A 23,333-nucleotide genomic window follows, 5' to 3' on the forward strand; every position below is an offset into this window, starting at 1 on the left:
TGGTGGTTGACAATAGCAACAGTACAGCGCAATGATAAGGTCACTTCATGAGATCAATATTTCTGTTGGTACATAACAAGTCAATGGATTAAAGTGGACACGTCCGTGAAAGTCTCAGAAAGAACCCAAATCGGGTGGAAAAAGCAACATATTTTTAGATCTTTGGCTTGATTTATTTTAAAATGTGCATGTTAGAGGCCCGCCAGTCTCAACTCAAACTCCAAAGTCAGTGGGGGAGAAGAATCCCTTTTCAAGGATGAGGAACATATGAAAGAAAGCTGTGCTGAACCAATCGTTTCAAACAGCTTCTTTATCACTGACCTTGGATGTTGGCTGAGTTTTATGTACAGGTAACTTGAAAAAAATCGATGTAAAACTGAACTTTGATTGGGCTGGGTCAGATGTAAAATTCACCTTCGCAAACTTTGACAATGTAAACTTGAATGAAGAAGCTGGGATGCAAAATTCACCATGACGTTATTGAGTCAGACAAACAATTGTTCTTTTTAAATCAAGTGCTGGTCTGACATCAGGAATAAACCAGAGCAGGTGATGCTCGGGAGCACAAAGGCAAGGGGGCCGAGCCAAAAGGGTTCAAAGAACGATGGGAAGAGACAAAGCAGCTGAGATGACATGAGGACAAACACACAAAAAAAAAAGAGAACAACATTACATGAAAGGACGTGAAACAAAAAGAGGTTTCGAATGGAGAGCAACAAAGCAAAAACAGTCCTATGCTAAAAGCAAAAGCAATTTACCTTGAGTATAAGCGGAGAGCTGGGCTTTAGCTCCAACATGCCGTTTGGACTCAGCGGTTCAAACACAGGGTCCGGATGGTAGCTGAATGTCTCATTGACCACCAGCACAGAGTGCACATCGTCCATGATGAAGCCAATTTCGTCTGGGCTGCTCCCCACCTCGGAGAAAACTTTGTCAGACCCGGCCACGGAGGGAGCAAGACACACCATCACCGTGTTGTTGACCACAGTGCAGTTCTGCGGACGAAGGCGAATGACACATGAGTCATACAGATTCATTTGCAAGACTCAATTAGCAGATGAGGTAGAGCTAATCGAGACCGATATGTTATCGGATGGATTAATCGTGTCAGAGGTATAAAGAGCTGGGCTATATCTACATACAGTATTACATATCACTCATTGAAGAACCAATTGAACGTAATGAGCGCGTCTGTGAATGTCACATTTAAGAATGAGGAAGAAAAAAAAAAGGTGTTTCAAATTCTATTCATAGGTCAATCGGAAAATTAACCAAGCAAAACCAAACCGACTGCAGCGAATGGCCACAAAGGCAAAGAAGGATATTTCTTTTTTCACTTTGAGTAAAGAGCTGAGGAGGGGTGGGGGGGGAAAGGTTAGCTAAGCCCCATGGTGCTATAGGTGAGGAGAGGGGGATTTGCTGGAGCCGCTTTATTACTGCTTGACATTTCAAAGGTTAAAGCTGCTAAAAGGAATTTCAACATCAAAAACAAACAGAAAATAGGCCCTTGGCTGCTTGACTGACAGCTAAGGTGCGTGTGCGCGCGCGTGGGCGTGTGTGTGTGTGTGTGTGTGTGTGTGTGTGTGTGTGTGTGTGTGTGTGTGTGTGTATCATTTGAGAATCAGTACTTCTAAAGAGGACGTACAAAGGAAAGATAGAGACACCATACCGGGATACCTGTGTGAATTCAATTCACTCACTTATTGTGTGTGTGTGTGTGTGTGTGTGTGTGTGTGTGGTGTGTGTGCTCACTTACATTTTCTGACTTGGCAGTTCCGTATTTGGCCCTCATCTTGGGTTCTTTAATCGTCATCAAATTGGTTCCCGTAACGGTCAACATGGTGCCGCCACTAAAAGAGAACGTGGACGGACGATTACGGGCAAATGTCAAAAAAAATCTTTGCGGAAAATAGTCTTTGACAGCGCCACAGCGAATTACAAACACATCCTAAAAATAAAAAGACATTGGCTTCATGTTCTACCCACATTATATGAGAACACTGCAAAGTGAGCTGCTGTTGAAATAATCTCATCACATGACCTCAACTTATATTTAATGCAATATTTAATGAACTCTCCAAAGCCCCTCGGGAGATATTAAATGGCGCGCACTGAAATTCTGCGTTGGTATTTGCAGCATGAGATAAATATTCGGAAAGGGTCACGTCTTTCCTGATCTGACAAGTTGCGAAACCTTTACACCTGTGACCTATTCGGGAGGTCCATGTGCTGCTGACCAACAGAGATGTTGGAAACAAGGGTGAACGACTTTCTTTTCCTCGCTGCCTTCTTAACGGCCCCTGCTGGCCTGAGATGGCGAACTTAAACTGTATGTCAACAAGTCCGACAGCGGCTAATGAGTTCACATCCAACTAAAAAAATGGAGCAGTGTTGGGCAAGGTTTATGGCCCACTACCACATACACAGCTATATACACTGTCAGGTTTTATACAAGCAGAAAGACATATAATAAAATAAATAAGAGAATAAAAAACAAATTAGGAGTTCCCGGGTCTTATCTCTAAGCTTGGGGAGCTGGTGAAGAGATGGATGGAGGAGTTAGAAGGGGGGAAAAAAAAACGACTGAGTGTAGAGACGACTTTAGGTGTTTTGAATGGCATTATGTTGGCTGACAGGGGGCCAAGTGGCAAAAAAAAAAAACAACGTGAAAAGTGAAAAGACAAAAATGAGATTCTTACACAAGATGATTTTCAAGGAGAATTAGCGGGGGGGGGGGGGGAAAAAAAAAAAAAAAAAAAAATAAAAAAAGTCTCATGGCGACAGGAGTAAACCTTTTCAGCACTTGAAGGGTGTGAATTGCACATCGCTGTTTAAACAAGAACTAATCTTTGTCAAATCACTTCAATGTTTTGTGAGCCCAAGAATGACTTTCAATTGGGAAGGGAGAGGATCAAGAGTGTTTTGGATGAGCTCTGTTTGAGAACAGGGTGACAAAAGAGGACACAGTCACATAAAAGGCTGCTGAATACGAGAACGGCTGTACACAAGAAGATTGCATCTCCTCACACCAATAAAAAGCTCCTGTGGTAAAGTCGTAAAAATCTATGATGGTGATGTGAATATGACCACCCTTTTATCAACAGTGCCAAAAGCATATTTCATCCACAAACCAAAATACTGTCATGTTTTCGTGGCAAGACACTTCATATCGATTGTTAATTTGAGTCACATCTTGAAAGCGCCCATTTTTTAATTAGCTCCCATTATTTTTTGAATATTTGTGCAATGCGACCCCATTGAAAGCCCGGAAAATAATGCACAAACGTTTCCTAGAAGTTTACCGTTGAAGTCGATGACGACCGCGTGAGCTGAAGAACAGAGCAGTTTCTAGGTCATATTAGTGAGCCCATTAGCATTTGCTTGCTGCAAGCTTTTTTTTTTTTTTTTTAACACTCCACAACACAGCTTGTGTTTGAGCAGGAATCCTTCCCATGGCTATAAAGCCTCATTTCAATAAAGTCAAGTAATATTTACACACACTGTATATCTGTGCTGCAGCTCATCAACTAGCGGTGCATGGGAGCCCTCTTTTACTGCTGCTGCTAGTGCTCACAAACTTTACTTTTCATACAGGACTATAAACAGCATAAAAAAAAAGAGGTCTTTAAAAAAAAAAGAGAGAGAGAGAGAGAGATGAGGTTGAAAATTGAGAGCAATGTTTGTTTTTCTATTCGCTGGGATGCAGGCAGGGAGCACTGCTAGAACATTATTACATCAATGAGCTTATACGGGGAGTCAATATCTCAGTTTAGTCGGCGAGCGTCATATGAAAATAAGTTAATGTACAACCAAACCATCAGATAGGATTAATAATGCATTGGGGTGTTTGCATCTGCTCTATAGATGCATCAAGCAGCATTGCAGATCAAACACAGTTCAAGTAAACTCGGATTTTTATTACATTCTATATAGATCATGAAGTTGAGGGTGAGCAGCAAACAACTCCCCTCATAATTATTTTAGTATCCATCGCTTTTTTTTTTTGTTTTGCAACGATTCAGACCACATCTGCAATATAAAGCCGATTTTGTTGTTTGAGCCCGTTCTCATCGAAATTCCTCTTACCTCGCAATACTCCAGTCGGGTTCAATTTTGAGGATGGTGGGATCATCCGAGTAGTTGAACTTGACCTCTGGGTTTCTCAGCTCGGCTGAATTGATGTCCACCATGACCGGGGTGGGGCCTGGAGCTTGTCCAGATGGGGTCACACAAACTATCTCGGTGCTGTTTCGCCTGGATGGGCAGGAGATCATGGGAGCGGTTAGAGGGACGCGTTAGTCACGAAAAGGTTGGTTGCTGAGGGGCGGAAAGAAAAAGAGCATCATTTCTACTGAAGTGACTCAAATTATTGAACATTTGCATCCAAAACAAACTTTATGTCGGTCGCATGTCTCACAAGTCACAACTTTTTTTTCTGCGTGGCAGCAGTTTCATCTGTCAGCCATCTAGCTCCCCCTACTGCGCCCTGTCTTGCTGAAAGATCAGATGTGACAGACGAAGCTGGTGGTCTCTGTGCGTGATGTCACGGCATCACGAGCAGACAGGCGACCAGCTGTGACCTGCAGGGAAACTTTGTGTTTCACTCCAGAGGTTTATTTTAGCGGTCCTGCAATGTCAGGGTGAAAGACTGTAGCCACGCAATAGCAGATAGGCCTCCCATGAGTCCATCTGTCTGAGCGTGTAAAAAGGTGCTTGCGCACAGTGTGGGGGTCGGCCAATTTGCATATAAATACGGTAAACGCAGGTAGAACTCCCGAGCTTTCGCTCTCTGCAAATGTGAACAAGCTGCCCAAATGGCACGTGGCGCAGTGTGAAATTCTGAGTAGGAATTGAACACACGGATCTATACCCCCCACCCCCCAACCCCTCTCCGTCTCTCGTCTGCAGGGAAGCTGGAATCCGCAGAGAGCCAGGAGATGATGGGGAGGATGATGAAGTGTGGCTTTCCCCTGACAGCTTGCAGTGAGGTGGAGACAGGAGAGAATGGAAACATTAAAAAAAAAAATTAGGCGTGGAACGAAAACCGGTTTGAATCGGAAAATCGGTTTTGGTTCAAGAGACGTGAGTGCATCGAATCAAATCGTTCCACTTCAAAATGCATAAATGCACGTTGAACGTGCTGACAAGTTCATTCATACCGGAAAATGACAAGATTATTGCGTCATACCCTCTCCAACGATGCCATCTCGAATCAAACAGATCCACTCCACTCTAAAACGAACCGTGAATTGTATCTCACCTCAATCGTCTTTCATTGGAGAGACGCAAACCCTCAGTACAAATATATACATTTTGTGTATACTACACAAAACATGGAATCCATAGTTGTTTTTTGTGCATCTCATCCCTGCTGCCACTCAGGACGCAATTTGAACCTCTTTCCCCGTGGCATATGCGCACACTGAGAGCGGACTGAAACGGGGGCTGAATATCGAAGAAAAGGAGGATGACTTTTTAAAAGAGGGTTTTCCACATTCCACTAGTCCTCTGTTTCCATGGTAACTATTTTCACAACACTGTCACCGCTGAGCGTGCCTGTGGTGTCACGTATGTATTTCTGACAAGGTTGCGGCCAACACAAAAGAAAGCCAACGGGGGGAGAGAGAGCGAAAGAAAACACGAAAGAAGGAAAACGCGTTGCGGCGGGAGATAAGCGGATGAGTGACTCGGGGTAAATACGTTTTGATTAAAGTTGAGGCCCCGCTGCATAGAAAGACACATTAAAAAGACAGACACATCCAGTTCATTACTTTGGCCATAAAGGTTATTGCTGCTCAGTGGATGAAAGGCCAAGACTATTATGTTCACCTTTCTCGGGGTGTGCTACAGAGCTTTAAATTGGCCTTTGCTACCACATAAAAAGAACTTGAGAGGTCCAAGCTCATTAGCTGGACCTGTCACTTGTTGCGGTTGAAGAGGAAACTACTACAAGAAAAACAAATACAAGAGAGAACGAGAATAGAATTCAAAACGTTGGGCTTCAAAGCACTAGATAAGCAGGTAAAACCTTTCATCATCATTTCTCATTTATTTCTTAAAAGGAACCGCGCAACTCACACATTGAATCAATATACGACCAGGAAACAGACCAAAGTGTTGTAGCTTGCTAGCTTGCGGTGTGTGTTGTCACTAATTGTTAAAAGTTAGTTGACATTACATAACTCCTTTTGTTGAAATGAAACACATTTGCCAAGTGTTTAAAGAGTGTTAGATTGCTACAATATGTTATTGTAATATAATATTAGAATGTTTGACTTATTCTAATGTGCATATGAAGGGCTGGGTAATTTAAATATATATATTTTTTGCACCACTTACTTTGTGTCGGCGGATGCAAACTTTTGCTATCAAGAAAAATAAAGAGAATGTAAATAAAAAAAAAAGAGAAAAAAAACAATTATATTGTTGTCATGAGTGTCTTATACACAAAGGGGAGACAATTTCTATTTGAATAGGAAATGTGATTTTTGTAAGAGGAAAAAAAAGAGATTTGATGAAGATAGAGCATCTCGCAAACCAATAAAGCTAAAATGTGTTCTGTGACATTTACGCACAAATGCGATTTACAGGATGCACACAGAACCCTTGTCTTCGTAACTAGCCATAGCCACTAGTTTAAAAAAAAAACGGAAAAATGCAGAGGAGAGCAAAATATGAGTTTTTAACACCATGATAGTTCCATGGAATGTCGAGTGATGTCTGATCAATGCCTATATTGACACAAAAATGACAGCAGCCTCACTGTCATTCTTATAATTCCTACAAGTCATCCACCTACCAGGATCTTTTTTACAATTTGCTGCAAATCAAGGTTATGTTTCCGCAATTCCGAAACACTCGAGCATAGCTCGACTAATAACTGGTATAGCTGGGGTTTAAAACAAAAATAAAAATAAATGAATAAATAAAAGGGAGCAATGATGTAGTGTGCTTATATACAGTATGACAATGTACTGTAATAAAATGGGCACCGGGGTCACTCACTTCTCATAGCGGCAGGCGTGGAGTCCGATCTTTACATGCACAGCACTGCCGGCGTTCAGGTTACTGCCATCTATGGTGATTCTCGTGCCGCCAGACAGCGGCCCGGTTGACGGCCTGACGCGGGTGAAGTACGGCGACTGAGAAGGGACACGCATAGACAAGAAGACAGGTCAAGCGCGGCCGGCCGTGGGGCCCGCAAGAGGCTGGCTCCATCCCGACGCATCGGCTCTTACCACAAAGGTGAACGCCTTGGTGGAAACGGCTTTGTAGTCTGGATGAATGCAGTCCCGAACACACACCTCCACTTGAGCCTCCTGCACCCGGTAGCCTGTTGCGTCATTCAGTCGACACACAATCCTAAAACAGACAGATAGATGCCTTGGCTTGAATATTTTCAGATCATATAGTGAGGAACAAGGCTGACAAAAGAGAAAGAAGAAGGGGACAAACACAATTTTTTTTTCCCTTTCCGGTGCTCGTCTTAATTGGTGTCGCAAAAGCCTCATCTCAGTTGACTGCTCGGCAGCCAATTGCAGGGTACAAAAATTCACACTCAAATTCCCACGTATGGGCAATACCACGGTGTTTCGTAATGCAGCTGTCATTTTTAAAGACAGTGTTTCAATAGTCTTTTAGGCATAAAGAAAAAAAAAAAAAGAAAGACCAATTACAGAACCATAAGCCTCACATTTGGCCCGTGGCGCTGGCCGGTCAAATGAAAATCCAGTAAAGAAATGACTGCAGTCTAGCCCGCAGGGCAAACACTTTCACACATTTCACCCAATGAAGTCATGCTTGACTTTTAATTAGCCAGAGGGAAGGAATGAGACAGAAAGAAAGGCCGGGAAAGAAGAAAGCAAGCAAGAAAGAAAGAAAGGCGAGGCTCGAAGAAAGTGCGAAGGAAGAGGCAGGGAGAGTAAGCGGGTTAAAGTGAGCGAGGCTGATTAATTGAACAAGCTCATATCCTACACATCTCCTCGGCTTCCCTCACTCCCCGAGATGAGTTATGAACTCCCCAGTTTCCAGTCTCGCAGCAGGTGGTCATGGCAACTGCGGTGCCACTGCATTTCATGTTCTGATGCGGTATGTTGTCTGTCCATTGTTTCTATTTTCCTTCTCATTTATTCCCTCGGACTCCCACTAAGAGCTGTGATTAAAATGCTGGACAGCTCTCGGTAAGAAAGGCGGCTCCACTTGCATCACGTTCGCCAAAATGAGATGCCGGTGAAGTGAGAGGTGATTAAATCGCCATAAAGTGAATGTTCATGCTGAATTGATGGCAAGTGGATGAAATATGCCTTATTGCATTGGTGGAACGACATGACATTTGACATGTCAAAATCTATTAGTGGGATGTAAATCCAAGGATAAAAAAAAAACTAAAGATATCCACTAGGTGCAGTGAAATTAAAATGACATGCTCATTGTTTGAGGGCGGCCCAGTGGAGCAGTGGTTAGCGCGTTGACTTCACAGTGCAGATATCCAGGTGCAGTGAAATTAAAATGACATGCTCGTTGTTTGAGGACGGCCCGGTGGAGCAGTGGTTAGCGCGTTGACTTCACAGTGCAGAGGTCGTGGGTTCGATCCCAGCTCCGGCCTTCCTGTGTGAAGTTTGCACGTTCTGCATGGGTTTTCTCCGGGTATTACGGTTTCCTCCCACATTCCAAAAACATGCATGGCAGGCTGCTTGAGGTGTGAGTGTGAGCGCGGATGGTTGTTCGTCTCTGTGTGCCCTGCAATTGGTGGGCAACCGGTTCAGGGTGTCCCCCGCCTACTGCCCGAAGACGGCTGGGATAGGCTCCAGCACCCACCGTGACCCTTGTGGCGATAAAGCGGATCGGAATATGGATGGATGGGTGTTGGTAAAGAGTGCTGACGCATGCTCGCCAATCCAAGTTGGGACTCCCACAAGGTGGCTGTCTTCCTTCCACCGTTCGGGAATGTGGCCAATCTACTTTTGTCATTGTTGCTCGTCACTCTTTTGAACAATCAAATATAGAGACAACGTTTCTTCCTCTACAACACGCAAGACAAAAATCATTGCGCTTGCTCACTGGCAACGGCAACACACACGCACATCAAAATAAATGCGTGGCTTTCAAATAAAAGCCTATTTTATGTTTCATTCTGACCTTATGAGGTCAGCAAAGGTCGGTCAGTAACTGTGGACAAGGCGAGATCTGCTACTTTTCCCGGGACTGCTCTAGATGTTAAAACTGTTCAATAAGATGACCAACGGGTATAATTTTTTTAATGTAAAAAAACTGAAAATGAATGATTATTTTAAACATGGGAAAATAAAAATGGGGTCACATTCTGGTGTCATTTCTGGCAGGAATTAGGTTCAATTCACTTTCGCGCTCTTTCTTGAACTGTTTTTATTTGTGCCAAACTATCAGTGCAAATCATTGTTCTCTTCCAGCAGCTGACCTTCGATCTACAGCGTGAGTCGCATAATCTTGCGTCGCGTGTGTTACAGGCAGCTCTGACAGGGTCACGGGAATGAAGAGAGTAACCGGGCCACTAATGGCGCCGCATGGCTAACATCACTTTTAATTATCGGGACAGCTTGACTGCCAACTGCGGCCCCTCCTGCTCCTCTTCTGGGTGCCATGACAACAAACCAGTAAATGTAGAGTGTAACAGAGCAGACGGGGTTAAAAATTGACACCTCTGTGGTTTTGGATGCTATGAAAAAGACAAAAAGGAGCGTGCGGTTAGAGAAAACTTAGAACAAAGGGTCACCGAACATTTTGCGCCAGCAGGCAGACGCGCCGTCGATGTTCCCTGTGACTATGATAATCGGAGTTTATGAATTATAAAACAACGCAAACATGTCAACAGCATATTTCTAAAGCCATTTCGGGGACACCTGTCATCCCCGGCTGGAGCTGTACAACATTGTTTGTCTTCTGTCAAAGGATCAAAGTCAAATTTGTGACGTTTCCTTCCCTGTGACAGACGCGCAGATGAGAAATCTGCTGGGACTTGTGCAAAACTCAGCAAGTCTCTCGTTTGAGTCCAAATGACAGCGACGGCACTGAAAATAGAATATTGAGGACACCTCCAGCACCCAAGTGGGGGTGGTAAGCACCCACCCTCACCTAATTTGTCCCCCTCTAATACCGTATCTGTATCACCTTTTCATTTTAAGTCAATTTCAAAGAAATAGAAAGAGTGGGATCATTAAAAAAAAAATAATAATAAAAAACATTGGTAGAACACAACCACTGCATTTGTTTGTCCTATTTACAGTGAAAAATCGAGTGAACCGCAAGCTCCTGCGCGCTATCAGCTCCAATCATATTTCTCCCTTAATATAGTGTTGTAGTTAGTAAAAGGAAGTCAGCCTGCGCCCAAATGGTCCAGAAATTTCCCAGAAAACATGACTTAATCAGTGGGAGTGTTCAACATGGCAAAGCTTTCACGAATATATACCACCCAACTCAAATGTCATTACACCGCTGTCAGAAGGGGCCTGATTTACTGTGATGAAGGGGGTTAAATGGGGGTAATTCAATTGTGATTGGGCTATAATTCTGATTGATAGTGGAGTCAAATGTTTCATGTTAAATTGGCTGCCATTTGTCTTCACGTGGACCTGCACTTTAAGTAAGAGCCCCGCGCAGAACGAGAACAGATTTTGGTTTGGATGCAGGAGCCGACGCTGACATTGTCAGAAGCAAAAAAAAAAAGAAGAGAGTTAAGATGATGTCAACATACTGCTCAGCACTGATGTACTGGTCTTCTTGAGGGTTGCAGGCCACTTTTCCAATTCGGACTCCATTCTGGATGTCTCTGAACTGGAGACCTAAATTCTCACCGGTGATGGTCAGCATGGTTCCTCCCTGCCTGGGCCCCGTCTCAGGAAATAGCTGCAGGGCACAAGCAATGAAAGAACATCTCAGCGTTAAAAGTAAAAAAACTAAATAAATAACATTCCTTGAGACAAGTCGCTGACCCTGATATTCATTTGGTACGACTTCAGATTCACCCACCCGGCCCCTCACTTACATCTCTCTTTTGACCCCGGCGCGATTAATCTACTGAACACAATTACAGCACACAGTGACCTCCGATCCCTCCATTTCCCCTTGAGTTCCGCGAAAGGTGTGCAGAGGTGCTAATGGCCACCCAAGACGAACCGTGTCGCTAATCACCGCGCCAATTCAGCCGCAGCATGGACGCGGACAACGGTCCCTCTGGTAATCAGTCATTACGAGGATAATTAGGGCTAAGGCTAATTGGATTAGAAATTGATGGAGGGGTGGGGTCATCTGTCACGTCATATCGGAGGAGGGTAAAACATATGCGGATGTGTTGGGTATCATGCGGTTTCGGTGTGGTAACACTTGCACTTTGCTTGAAGTAAACATGTCCGCTTGTGAGACGATTTGGTATATTCCGCGTTTGTTCGCGATACCGTCGCAAAAAAAAAAAAAAAAAAAAAAAGGGTTCCTACCAATGATGTCAAACGAAAAAAAGCATTACATGTTCATTGGCAACTGCCTTTGTAGCTAATACAGTGATCCCTCGCTATTTTGCGGTTCGTTTATCGCGGATTCGGTGCATTGCGGATTTTTTTAAAACATATTCATTTAAAAAACAAAAAACAAAAAAATCATATACATGGAGTACAGTGTACTCCATGTATGTATGTGACTCGCTGTTGTTTTGCAGCTTCTCACGGACTGTTTGCGGACTTTTTTTTTTTTACCTGTATATGTTAATTGGTCGCTACTTCGCGGATTTTCGTTTATCGCGGGTGGTTTTGGTCCCCATTAACCGCGATAAACGAGGGATTACTGTAGTGACATCGTAAAGTTTCGCGTTTTGATGACTTCGGATGGGAATGGGCTCGGCAGCGTAGGAGGATTCCTCACGGCCGCCCACTATCGCACATTCTCAGATAAACTATCAGCCTACATGCTGCTGTCTCTTCACAGGCTACCTCACAAGAATTTCCGCGGCGAACATCTGAAGGAAAATAAATTCACTCACGTCACACCGATGTTGACGACACTGAGCAGAAACAAAATGGCAGGGGAGCGAAGCCGAGTGTCTGGCGGGCCCAATCTGAAAGGCCACAGTGCTATAACGATGGCGTGTTCTCTTTCTTACGCTAACAAAGCTTATGGTGAATATCTTTTGCTCTCTCCCGTGCCCTTTTCCGTCTTCCTCTCTGCTTTTGTGCCTTTTCAACTCACTCGCCCCTTTTTTCGGCGTGCATGAACGCACGTGTTTCGGCGAGAGACAAAAGAATGATTGGCACACGGCGGCGCAGTAGTCCAAAGTCTCCAGATATATGGTAATCAAATCTCTTGCTCTGTTCGGCCCGGCTTATCAAAACACACCCAAATAGAAAACTTGTCATTTTTCACACGAGACACCACAAACAAAAAGCAGTCGTTCATAAAAGCAGCCGCCAGCTCAAACACTCGCTGCTCTCTTCTCGCCTCGTAGTCACAGCTCTTGATTTCCATTCAAAGTCGCTTTTCTTTTTTTTTTCTCATTCTCATCTACAACTTGTCCCGTTATGTCAAAAGGCTTTACGCCAGACCTATTGTGGCCGCTCGAGCAGCGGTGCAGAGATAACATCTACTGGTTAGAAAACGGGGAGAAATTGATGCGGCAGAGGGCACAGACGGACAGATTGTAAAAAGACCATGTGAGGCTTTGCGCAAGTTTATCGGCTATGGCGCCGACCCTCAAAAGTAACTCGTTTCAAGTTTGCAAAATGTTCTTGTTTGCTGATAAGAAAAATCCGAGTACATCGGGAACAAATATTTGCAGCAAAAATGGAATATTTTCTTAAATAGAGGGGCCATTTTTCGACATATTATCAACGTATTTAAAGCCTTTCTCCATATATATGTTGTAGAGCGGTTAGCATTGCTGCCTCACAGCAAGAAAGCCCCTGGTTTGAGCCCAACCGCTCTTCTTAACACCTGACTTCAGGGACTTTCTGTGTGGCGTTTTCGTCTTCTCTCTCCTTTGGTTTCCCTCGACTACCACAAACATGCAAGGGTAATTTCCAGTCTGCTTCATTGACCAAAGTGCTGACACAAGATCCTGATTCACAAGGGGGGCCGCCGACCACTGCTCCTCCGGGACGGCTTCAACGCGGAGAACTCATTTAGCTCAACAAATAACAAATATTTGAAACATAAACATTTTACAGTAGATTAGAATGCACTATAGCATGGCAGAATATATATTTGACTAACCGTCTCGGGTAGGGTGTATTTTTGCAACACACCCTAAAAATTATGCTTGGATGGAAAAAAAAAATTAGTCGGCCACATGCTAGCACAGTGAAAAGGCACTCCTCCCTCCCCAGCGCAAATATAGGCATGGGTTGTTTTAATTGGTTTCTAAGGGCTAGCTCTAATGCTTTTTCATTCTCCAAGGGGAGAACCGGTCTGAGAAGATGGATGATGGAGGACCAAGCAGCATCCAAGGCCATTACTAGGACAATGCTGCACTACACTGGAGGACAAGATGTGTGTGTGTGTGTGTGTGTGTACATGCGTGCGTGTGTGCCGTAGCCTATTTGATCTGTTTCGTTCCAAATCGAAAACTTTCTGGACTTTTCTTGACACCGTTCTCTGTCAGCTGATTCAATTGTGCTCACGATGGCTATCGTGGGCGGGGTGGTGGGGGGGGGGGACAAACACAAGTGCCACACCAATCCTAAGAACCCTTTCATCATCATTTGCTGTGTTTGGAGACCATTGTATGCTCCAAAGCTATTAGTGGAACAGTACCCAACTGCATATTATTGAGGGGAAAAAAACAAAACATCAATTGGGTCATGCATACGCTGTAATGACACCAAATGGCCACATTTGCCGCCCTGGGAGTTTTGGGGAGTAAATGTGTTTGTGTTTGTGTGTGTATTTCACAGTTCCGTGGTATTTCCTTCTACATCTTGACATACAATTCTCAAGTGCAAATGAAAATGAAATTAACAGCTGGCTATTACACTGCAACTAGCGGTACAATTAAAAAAAAAAAAAAAAAAAAAAAGTGGAGTTATATTCAATTTGTGTGTTCTTCCGGAGAACTAAAGAATGAAATAGCTGCAGAGGAGAGATTCCCTCTGTCGCCTACAGATGTTCTTTCGGCGTTAAATGTCACACTGTAAATGTCAAAGGTGGAGAGGAGAGGTGAGGCTCGCGGGCAGGCTCGCTGAGAAACAATCCTCTCCAATGGCTCACTGGTGAAGCGCTTCTTGTTTGTCCCTGCTGCGCTCCAGCTAAGTTCTCCTTCCTGCTGTTCGTGTTTTTTCGACGACGCTTGCTTTTTGACTGCCACCGACATCTTGCCCCGAGGCCAGGATTTATGCCTCAATATGCACGCACTTGCAGGCAGACGCGCAGCAAACAGCGCTAGCCCATCACCACCCGGTCTCTCACATGTACACACGCACACAACCCTCGGCTCCGTACGCTTGTTTCAAAGCGATAACTGAGTGAGTGAGGAAGGAGAGAGAGAGAGCGAAATGACATTAACGAAAGGATTTATCAATGTGCTCGTGCCCCAATTATCCAGTACCTTCATTATGTATTCAGAAGGAGGTCCCAGAAGTCGCATTGGAAGTATACTCAGGGCTCAAGCAAGCGTGGAATGTGTATGCAGACATATTTCACGCCATTTAAAAAAGGAAAACTGGCATTTTTTTATCCCCCCTGGCAACCCGCCCCTCCCTCCAAATGAGATGACTATTCGTGTTGTTTTGAAGGCCTCAAACATGCCAATGGATGGCTATCGTGTATGTGTGTGTGTTCATAAACAATATGCTATTCTCTGTGGTGGGCTGTGATGACCCAGGTCACAGCGAGACATGGGCCACCTCCACGCTTATGGATGGCAACAGATGGAAACACCGCAGTGTATATACGCCTCAGCCCACCCGGCATGTCAGATCTAGAGCACATACACGTACACACTCGGCGCTCATGGTGGGACACAATTAACACACTCCACATTCACTCCCCATACGCGCTTTCCAGGCAAACATACTCTGCTTTCCTTTGCTGTGGAGTGCTCCGGTCTACGTTTGTGTGTATTCATCATCTCTAATCACATCAGTGTGTTTCAGATTTGTGGTGTGTCGTGTGCGAATCGCCTCCTCCTGGTCGGCCCATCTGTGTTGTGCTTGCCGTCACGGTAATGGTGTCGAAGATGTCGACCCACCCTGCTGCCTTCAACCATGTTCACTTCTCTCACCGGGGCCGAACAATGATGCAGCAGAGTTCAACGTTCTTCTCCTTTTAATGGTTTGCCTTTGGCAGTCAGGGATTCCCGTCAACCCGGCAAATGGTGGACTTGGGAGTTTTCGGAGCAAGAGGCAATCAAACCTCAGTTACAAAGTGCGTACTGTCAGTTAAACCACGCTGCCCCCTTGCCCACCTCCCTTACACAAACCTGACATGTTTGATATTTGGAATGTGGGAGTTGCTGGGCAACACACACACACACACAGACACACACACAACAGAAGGAGGCGAGGGATGAGTATTTGTTCAATTTACAGGCTCGAGGACATGCTTCCTGTATCTGGTATGTCAAAAACTAATAAGAGGAAGGTTTGTATCGGAAAAGAAGAGTGAAACAATTGCGCAGAATATGATACAGGCACGTCCTTGTCTCAAATGCTGCTTATATTTGAATCTTGTGAAGACAATTCATGTGCAACAATGTGGATATGTATTCATTTAATCGCTGGGCTGTGAGAAACACCTACAGTGGTTCCTCTACTTACGAAATTAATTGGTTCTGGAAGAAATTTTTTAACTCGAAAATTTTGTAAGTAGAGACATGTTTTGCATATAAATGCCCTAATTCGTTCCAAGCCCCACCAAAATTCAGACGTAAATGTTTCCTAAAGCATAAAATGCATCAACATATGTAACAAATACATGTTACAATTAGACTATTGAACAATGAATCACAGTTGTGTAAAAAACAAAGAATAAAGAATAAAAATCATGCTCATTTAACTTTTAACTGCGTCCTCATCGTTTTTTGCCCTCTTTAGTCCATGTTCTCTCTCAGAAGTGGTTTTTGCCTGGCGTTTTGTCAAGAACTGATCCAAGGGTGTTTGCTTTTGTCAGCTTTTAACAATCCGTCGAAAATGTCCAAGGCAAACATCAGCATAGTGAGCGCTCACCTGACTGGTGAACACTTTTTCTGGGGGATTCACATTTACGTTAAACCATCACAACACCTGATGGTGGGGTGAATGACGAGTATCTACGCACATAGACTCATACGATAGAGGTCGCCTCTTAGCCAATGGGATACCAGTTTGATGCTTGGTAATAGCCAATGGTATCTTGAAATTTCTTTCGTAACAAGAGGCAATATTTTCCTGTTGAGACGTTTCGTAACTTGAAAATTTCATATGAAGAGACGTTTGTAAGTCGAGTTACCACTGTATGTCCACTTCTGTCATATTTTAAACATTTTATCTTCATAGGATGTCCAAAAAAAACCTGACAAATGGACATACGTGTTTAATCACAGGACAGTGACGGTTCGCTCTTCTATCAGTGGTTCTTGAGACCGTACTTTGGAGCATGGCTATATGCTGCTTCGTGCTTGTCTCATGTCAGGAACACGGCTCACCTTGGTGATCTTGGGGTGCGCACAGCGGCTGTTTCCCGTGGTGGCGTGCATCCAAGTGCTTTCTGTCGGAATGCACTCCTGCCTGAGGGAGCACTTTTTCTCTTGCACACACCAGCCGCACTCAAATCTAGGGTTGGCCTTCAGACACATGCCACAGCTGTCTCTCAATGCGTAGCATTTATACAGGTGAGCTGTGGGAGACAGGAAGAACATTTTATGGCAGGGAAAGACGGACTAAGCAATCCGGAAGGCTTTCACCGATTGAAGATAAAAAAAAACATTTTCTGATTAACTTTTCGTTAGCATTTCAAAAACTGGTTCAATGTCACCATCTAAAAGCAATATTTCCCCTAAATGCCCCAGGAATTGTACAGCGGAATCTTTTCTTCTCTCCGCTATTCCATCCCCAAATCCCATTGGTCATGGAGCAGCTTTAAAGCAACCCCGTACCAATTACTGTCTGCTAAATGGCTCCGTCCTAATTACATTAACATATCAGAATTTTCGAAAATTTCTCATGCGACACAAGATGATTATCGTGATTGAGAAATAGGATAGGAGCTGGCAGGGAACTAAGATAGGCAGGAGGAAGAAAAATATCTTTAGGCTGTCGCTTTCGGAGGCGCAATAGTGTATAAAACCTACAGACTCCCAGAAAGGCTAAAATTGTGTTGAACATGAAAGACGTCATTTTGAAATGCGGTGACCTTGAAAGTACAACAGGTTTGAATCGTATTATCAAGGCTTTGTGTATGGAGGCTCATAATTTGATGGAACATGTACAAGTGAAATAATATGCAGAATGTGAGATAGTACATCACAGATCAAACATAATAAGAAAATATACTCCAATTATAAACTCCATTTCATGAAAACCGACGCTTCTCTCTTGAGCTGTAATCATCAAACAGTGACAGTCAGAGCAAAGCACGCTGATGTTTTACAGAGACGTGTCATCTGCTGGCCATATTGACGGTGGCAATGACGTTACTTTACCACACAGCGGGGGAACGTGATGCCCCCCCTGCTGCGCTGTACGCTCTGTAATAATTTTGCAGCCGGCACTGTAAAGACACACCTACTAGCAATTACATCCAGCAGACATTATCTCATTGTCTGCTTCCACGGTGGTGCAATCGAATATGCCTTTAACCTTAAACATTATCGTTCTTGGGTTGGCAGGCTAGGAAGGTGTGGCGTCATTCAGTTTTAATCGTATATCCAGGGAATAGCAGGCTTTTGACCGGACGTAATTGTGACTGGCAGTCTTAAATGTATACACGGTAATGTCGAATTCGGGACAGTATGGTGAGCACGGGTTTCGTTGACATTCTTATGAGAGGCAGCATGCGTCAATTGAGTAACAAAGAATGTGTAGAAAAATGACTGCTTTCCTAGAACAGTTTTTCGAAACTGTATGCACTGATAAGCGGCGTTGAAAATGGACGGCTGGATAGATGCATGCGATTATCACTTTCCTTCATTTACGCATTTAACAATTTATTAATGTGCACAGAGCAGGAGTTGGCTGATGATTGTGAATGCAAAACTCCTTACCTTTAATGTTGTACGGGTTGTCGATATTAAAGTGTCCATTCCAAACCACAGACAAATCCACTGGCAGGTCGCTGATGTCATTGCCGTCATAGGTATACTGAAAGTTAAGAAGAAGAAAAAAAAAGTCGCTCAGCATTCACATTCAGATGAAATTCTGTAAAAGAATACTTTTCTCACGAGAGACGGACTTCAGAGTTTGCGAAAGGAAGAGAAGAACATGCCAAAATAAAAAAAAACAATCCAGTCGAGTTGGCGGCTGGTAGTAATGCCCTATCCTGCGCTGCAACCCAAGTTGAAGGGCCATAAAAATGACTGATGAGAGACAGGCTGTATTGTGATTTTAACACACCGCACATTCGCGCTGCCTGGCAGAGCACAGAGTTGATTAAGAGATTGTAATCCTCACCGCTGGATGACTCACTCCATTCAGTGATGAATGAAAAGCCTAATATATATTCCACAATAACATTCACATCTAATTTCATTTTTTTGCATCCTGAACTAATAAGAGCTGAAATGTAATTGACTCTTTGGCGGCATAATCAGTTTTATGGAATGACTTTAAATGAGACAACAAGATACCAAAGCAGCAACGCGATGGCAAGACATACAGCAATCTGTCTAATGAGAGACTCATAAATCATGAATGCTGAATATCATGCATAGATAAAATGCTGTTAATAACTTTTACCAAATCCCCCCCCCAAACTCCACTAATGCCGTTTGTGTGAAGTGCTGTGCATGCGTGACACCATGTCAGTTTGTGCTGGCACGTTATGTAAGCTAGCATGCCACTTAATATTTTTGATGAGCATCGTTTTTTTTGCTGGTGTGTAATTTTTTTTTAATGTGTACATACAAGTTGTATGTAACATGGGATCATGATTGTGTACAAGTTAGGTGCATGGCGTTGGCACTTTTTCGCTTGTCACAGCAAGGTTTCGGTTTTTCTCACTGCATAGCATACAGGATACACGAGATGACGTGTGACAGACACCTTGGCCAATAGCGAGGAAGACAGTCCATGCTAACCTAATGCCTCTGTCAGTCAAAGGCTAGCCCCTAACTGTCACTACCACTGCTACGGTCACTACCTTCAGTGGCCCCAGGATGAGAGATAGCAGGACTATTATCTTCTACAAGAGCGCCGATAAAATCCGATGTGAAAGCCCTGTTGGGCGCCTCGGGCTACGGCACAACACAGGCCTATTCTCGCAACAACTTTGCCACCATTTGATATCACCCACTCCAATGTGATATTGTGGAGTTTTATCATGACATCAGTAACAATAGTGAATTGGAATGTATTTGAAGGGGGTGGGGAGGGGGTGGCGAGTGGGAGGCCCTCAAGTACAAGAAATGTGTATAGAAAAGATAAGAAAATGAGAGCTAGGACAGACCAATGTCACAATGTGCGAGTGGCTGATTAATTCATTCTTCACGTTTGCGATTGGATGATTTACACCGAGCGAGCTCTAAAGGCATAGCGATATTCAAATTAGGGAGAATATCTCCATGCATCTCATGGGAACTCTGAGGTTGCGCTTGGAATTTTATTCCATTTAAAAAAAAAATACTTCAGACAATATTTCCCTTGCCGTTTGTTTGTTAAGGGAAAGTGACTTTCCTTTTGAACCAATTTCCTCAAAATCTTTGGAGGGCTAGGTGTGTTTTGGTAAGGACCCTTTTCACTTTTAGTCACAAGTGCACAGAGCCGAGGATTGTGTGTGTACAATGGTTATCGTCTGCAGTGGTTGAGGACTTGCTATGATGCTGCTTCCGTACCGCAGTTTTACTTCAAAATAGTACAAACAGATCCATCGACATCATCATTGAAAATTAAGCCACAGCACAGTAGCAGTAGTAAGAGTTGAGACGGCTCTTAGAGGTACTGCCATCCTTGTGTTTGTACCAGGTCGAAATTGCGTCATAATTTTGTAACCGCAAGACAAACACAGCAGCATTAGTGTATTGGTGTTGAACCAATAGAGGAAGATCATTAAAATGAAAAATGAGAAGAGAAAAAAAAAGCATCAGATGGTGGTGGTGAACGAGCCAAAGTGAAGTTGAGGTGTGGTGATAAAAGCGACAAAGAGCAACGGGGCGGCGAACTGGGCAAGGGCGAGAGGATAACACAGCAGCAAGGGTGAAGGAGAAATGGCCAAGCGCAAGATGGATCGAGAGAGGTTATTGTGTGTTATTCTGTGGACACCATTCATTTACACATGGAATAAGAGGCTACGGCTCAGCCATAAACGGCTAAGCTGGTGGGCCCTAAAGTGAAATTGGCATTTTCAATTTGTTCCCTGACATGTCTGGCTGCTTTTACTCTTTTCACACTCCTCTTTTTCCTCTCCCTCCTGCCTTCTTAACGAACAGCCTCTGATGGGAACCCCATTCTTCCTCTCCTGCCTTGATCACACGAGGCCCACCAACAAACACAGAGAAGATTCCTTCTTGACGCACAGAAAACTTTGTTTACAATGCATGATGTTAAGAAAAAAAAAAAGGGTTTCCACGGCACACTTTCCAGTGAAGTCATCACATCTGGACAGGAAATAAGACTTATACAACACAAAAGCACAGGGAAACCCCGCCCCCACACACACATTTGGATGGCAGATGAAATTTTTATCCTCTCAACTTAAAACATTTTTTTCAATGTGTCTTCTCCTCTAACCCCCAAGAGACCACCCAGCATGCCTGGGAAAGCAAACTACAGCAATGTTTGGAGTTGATAAGCTTCTAATTTTACACATCTGATTCATGCCTGTCCCTTAAAAAAAAACCCCAAAAAAAACCCAAAACAAAACAAACAAAAAAAAAAACGTGTGAGTAAATTGACTATGCATTATTTGGATTTTCAGGTAAAGGCCACATACATACTGTGTGTGTGCCAAATACATACACGCCATAAACACACACCAGCAATGTGAGAGCGTTGAGCGCAAGTCAGCGCAATCCACTCGCCTGCCCGCATTCCCCGTTTTGTCCATGCACAGGTGTTTATGGTTTAACATCCACCCCCGGGGGAGGCTGCGTGAGAGTAGAAGCTGGAATCTGCTTGAGCATGTCTCCGCCCCCGAGTACATCAATATGTAAGGCTGCAACCGGTATGTGTGCGCTTCTGTGTTTAATGGGCATTGGAGGCATCACAGAGGTTAGGTTACGATCCAATGCTCATCTTCTCTCATTGCACCAAAGGCTTATTAAACTTTCATACCACACCAGTGTTTTTTTTTGCTCAACACATTCAGGGAATAAGCGTCGCGCATGGCCACGGCAGAACCAATTTCTAAAATGGAAATATAAACATTACGCAGGTTTATTTCGAGAAAGGTCAGGATTTACATGTGCAAAGAGAAAAGAAAAATAAAGAGAAAGACTCTCACCCAGACGGAAACCAAATGAAATGAGAGTGCTATTATTGAAGCAAAGAGAGAGTTGGAGATGTAAAGTGCAGCTCCGAAATGTGCCTGCATCAGTGGCGGTGAAGAGGAAGGCTTAGATGGATGGCGAGTAGAGACAGGTAAGAAGTAACATTCGGTACATCGGGCACCTTCTGGGAGGGTCACAGCCTGATAATTAGTCATGTTGAAGGTGTGTGTGCAAGCTGGACTGCTAAAAATACCAAACCAGCCCAGGGCAAACTCAGAGCCGAGATAGAGTTGGTTAGGAACACTCGCTCTTCTCAAGGTGATGAGGGAAAAAAGCCTGACCTCTTAGAAACCATCATGCGACATTTATGTAGTCACAGGAACGTACATGCGAGTAGACCGCTGGACCGCGTGTTTTGAATCAGGGTACGGCACCTTCCTGTTGCATACACTCGCACAACGCTGATGTGGCCTCCCAATCAAGGATCAAGTGGTAATCCGTCCTATAGCTCAGCATGAGTGTGCGCGCGTGTGCGTGTGCGTGCGTGTGTGTGTGTGTGTGTGTGTGTGTGTGTGTGTGCCGCCATCCATATATGAGGGATCAGGCTCTGTTAAATCAGCGCCAGCTCATAATGGAGGCCTGTTAGCCCGTGCTAATCGCTAATGCTAACAGGATTGGAGCATGGCTGGACCCCGTTACCCAGCTTATCTCTTCCACACACAGAGGAACGGACCACACACACAATTCATGGCATAAAAAGAGAGCATGGGGGCGGGGGGGACAGAAATGCTGGCTTCAGGGAAAAAAACGGAGTGCTGTCATATGCATTAAACTTGTGTAGGCTTTCCAGACGTGTCTAATTATTTACAGAAACGTCCATCTTGAAACCTCATCGCTCACCTTCTGCCTCCTGTCACCAATATTTGGCATTCTTATTATCATCATCATCATCATCATCACCAAAGATGCTCAAATGCAAGCGATTACATTATACCATGATGGTCACCACCAGGTATGGAAATATAGTAATTGATGAGTTGATTGACTTATTGTTGATTTTGTCATTTGCATGGAATTGATAATGGATTACTCGTGTCTTGAATTAACTGAAAATGGAGGCCTGAGGAACATAAGCGACGGCCTATAAACAAAAAAGAAGCCTGCTCAGTTCTTGTAGGCGGCTTGTAGGTCTGCATAATTAATACTGGCATGGAAACGGGAGTTCAGAACATTCAAAGAGTGTTTTCCCCACCCCTTAATTGCTGCCTTGAATAAAGTAAGATTATAGTGATCGACTTTCCAATAAGGTTCACAGTCATGTAGAGAAGATTAGAATCGAAATGAAGAGAATGCAAATCTCGGACAGCAGAACAGGAAAAGATCATGGTGTGAACTTCTTGCTCATATAATTGGCCATCAAGAGCTGACATGGATAGGTGGGAGAGTGCTACGAAAGGGTAAAGCAAAGTCAAGTAAAGGTCACAGATTACTCCAAATAGATGATGAGACAGTGGATGGGTGGAGGAGCTGACATGTGTTTAGAGCTTCACAGCAATTAATCTTTATTTATCAAGGAAATGGGAGGGAGATACTCCTCACCTGTCATAAGGGGGGGGGGCATTCAAGGCATTCAACCGGTAAGCAGAAGGAAAGGAGGAAGATGATGACAAAACAGAAGGACACCGTACTTCAGTACATAAAAAAGCAACCTATATGTGTGTGTGTAAAAAAAGATATTATATATATATATATATATATA

The 23,333-nt window shown here is 43.8% G+C and overlaps 1 protein-coding gene and 1 long non-coding RNA gene across 7 annotated transcripts in view; one reads left to right on the forward strand and one right to left on the reverse strand.

The window, feature by feature from the left end:
- The window catches only part of plxna1b (plexin A1b), a 168,249-nt gene that overhangs the window by 18,879 nt on the left and 126,037 nt on the right, over positions 1-23,333 (reverse strand). For all 6 annotated transcript variants that reach the window (XM_019880786.1, XM_019880792.1, XM_019880790.1 and 3 more), the window contains 8 exons: positions 18,197-18,293; positions 16,640-16,830; positions 10,730-10,881; positions 7,239-7,362; positions 7,006-7,142; positions 4,087-4,254; positions 1,757-1,850; positions 759-995 (listed from right to left, as the gene is read on the reverse strand). In XM_019880786.1, the coding sequence (XP_019736345.1) occupies positions 759-995; positions 1,757-1,850; positions 4,087-4,254; positions 7,006-7,142; positions 7,239-7,362; positions 10,730-10,881; positions 16,640-16,830; positions 18,197-18,293 (1,200 nt within the window). The remainder of the gene's footprint in view (positions 1-758; positions 996-1,756; positions 1,851-4,086; positions 4,255-7,005; positions 7,143-7,238; positions 7,363-10,729; positions 10,882-16,639; positions 16,831-18,196; positions 18,294-23,333) is intronic.
- LOC109522332 (uncharacterized) lies at positions 7,383-15,487 on the forward strand. Its single transcript, XR_002169553.1, has 2 exons — positions 7,383-8,088; positions 13,417-15,487. It is a non-coding gene; the product is annotated as an uncharacterized LOC109522332 (long non-coding RNA).

Source organism: Hippocampus comes, unplaced genomic scaffold (genome assembly GCF_001891065.2).
Source record: "Hippocampus comes isolate QL1 unplaced genomic scaffold, H_comes_QL1_v1.1 scaffold68, whole genome shotgun sequence".
Taxonomy (NCBI): domain Eukaryota; kingdom Metazoa; phylum Chordata; class Actinopteri; order Syngnathiformes; family Syngnathidae; genus Hippocampus; species Hippocampus comes.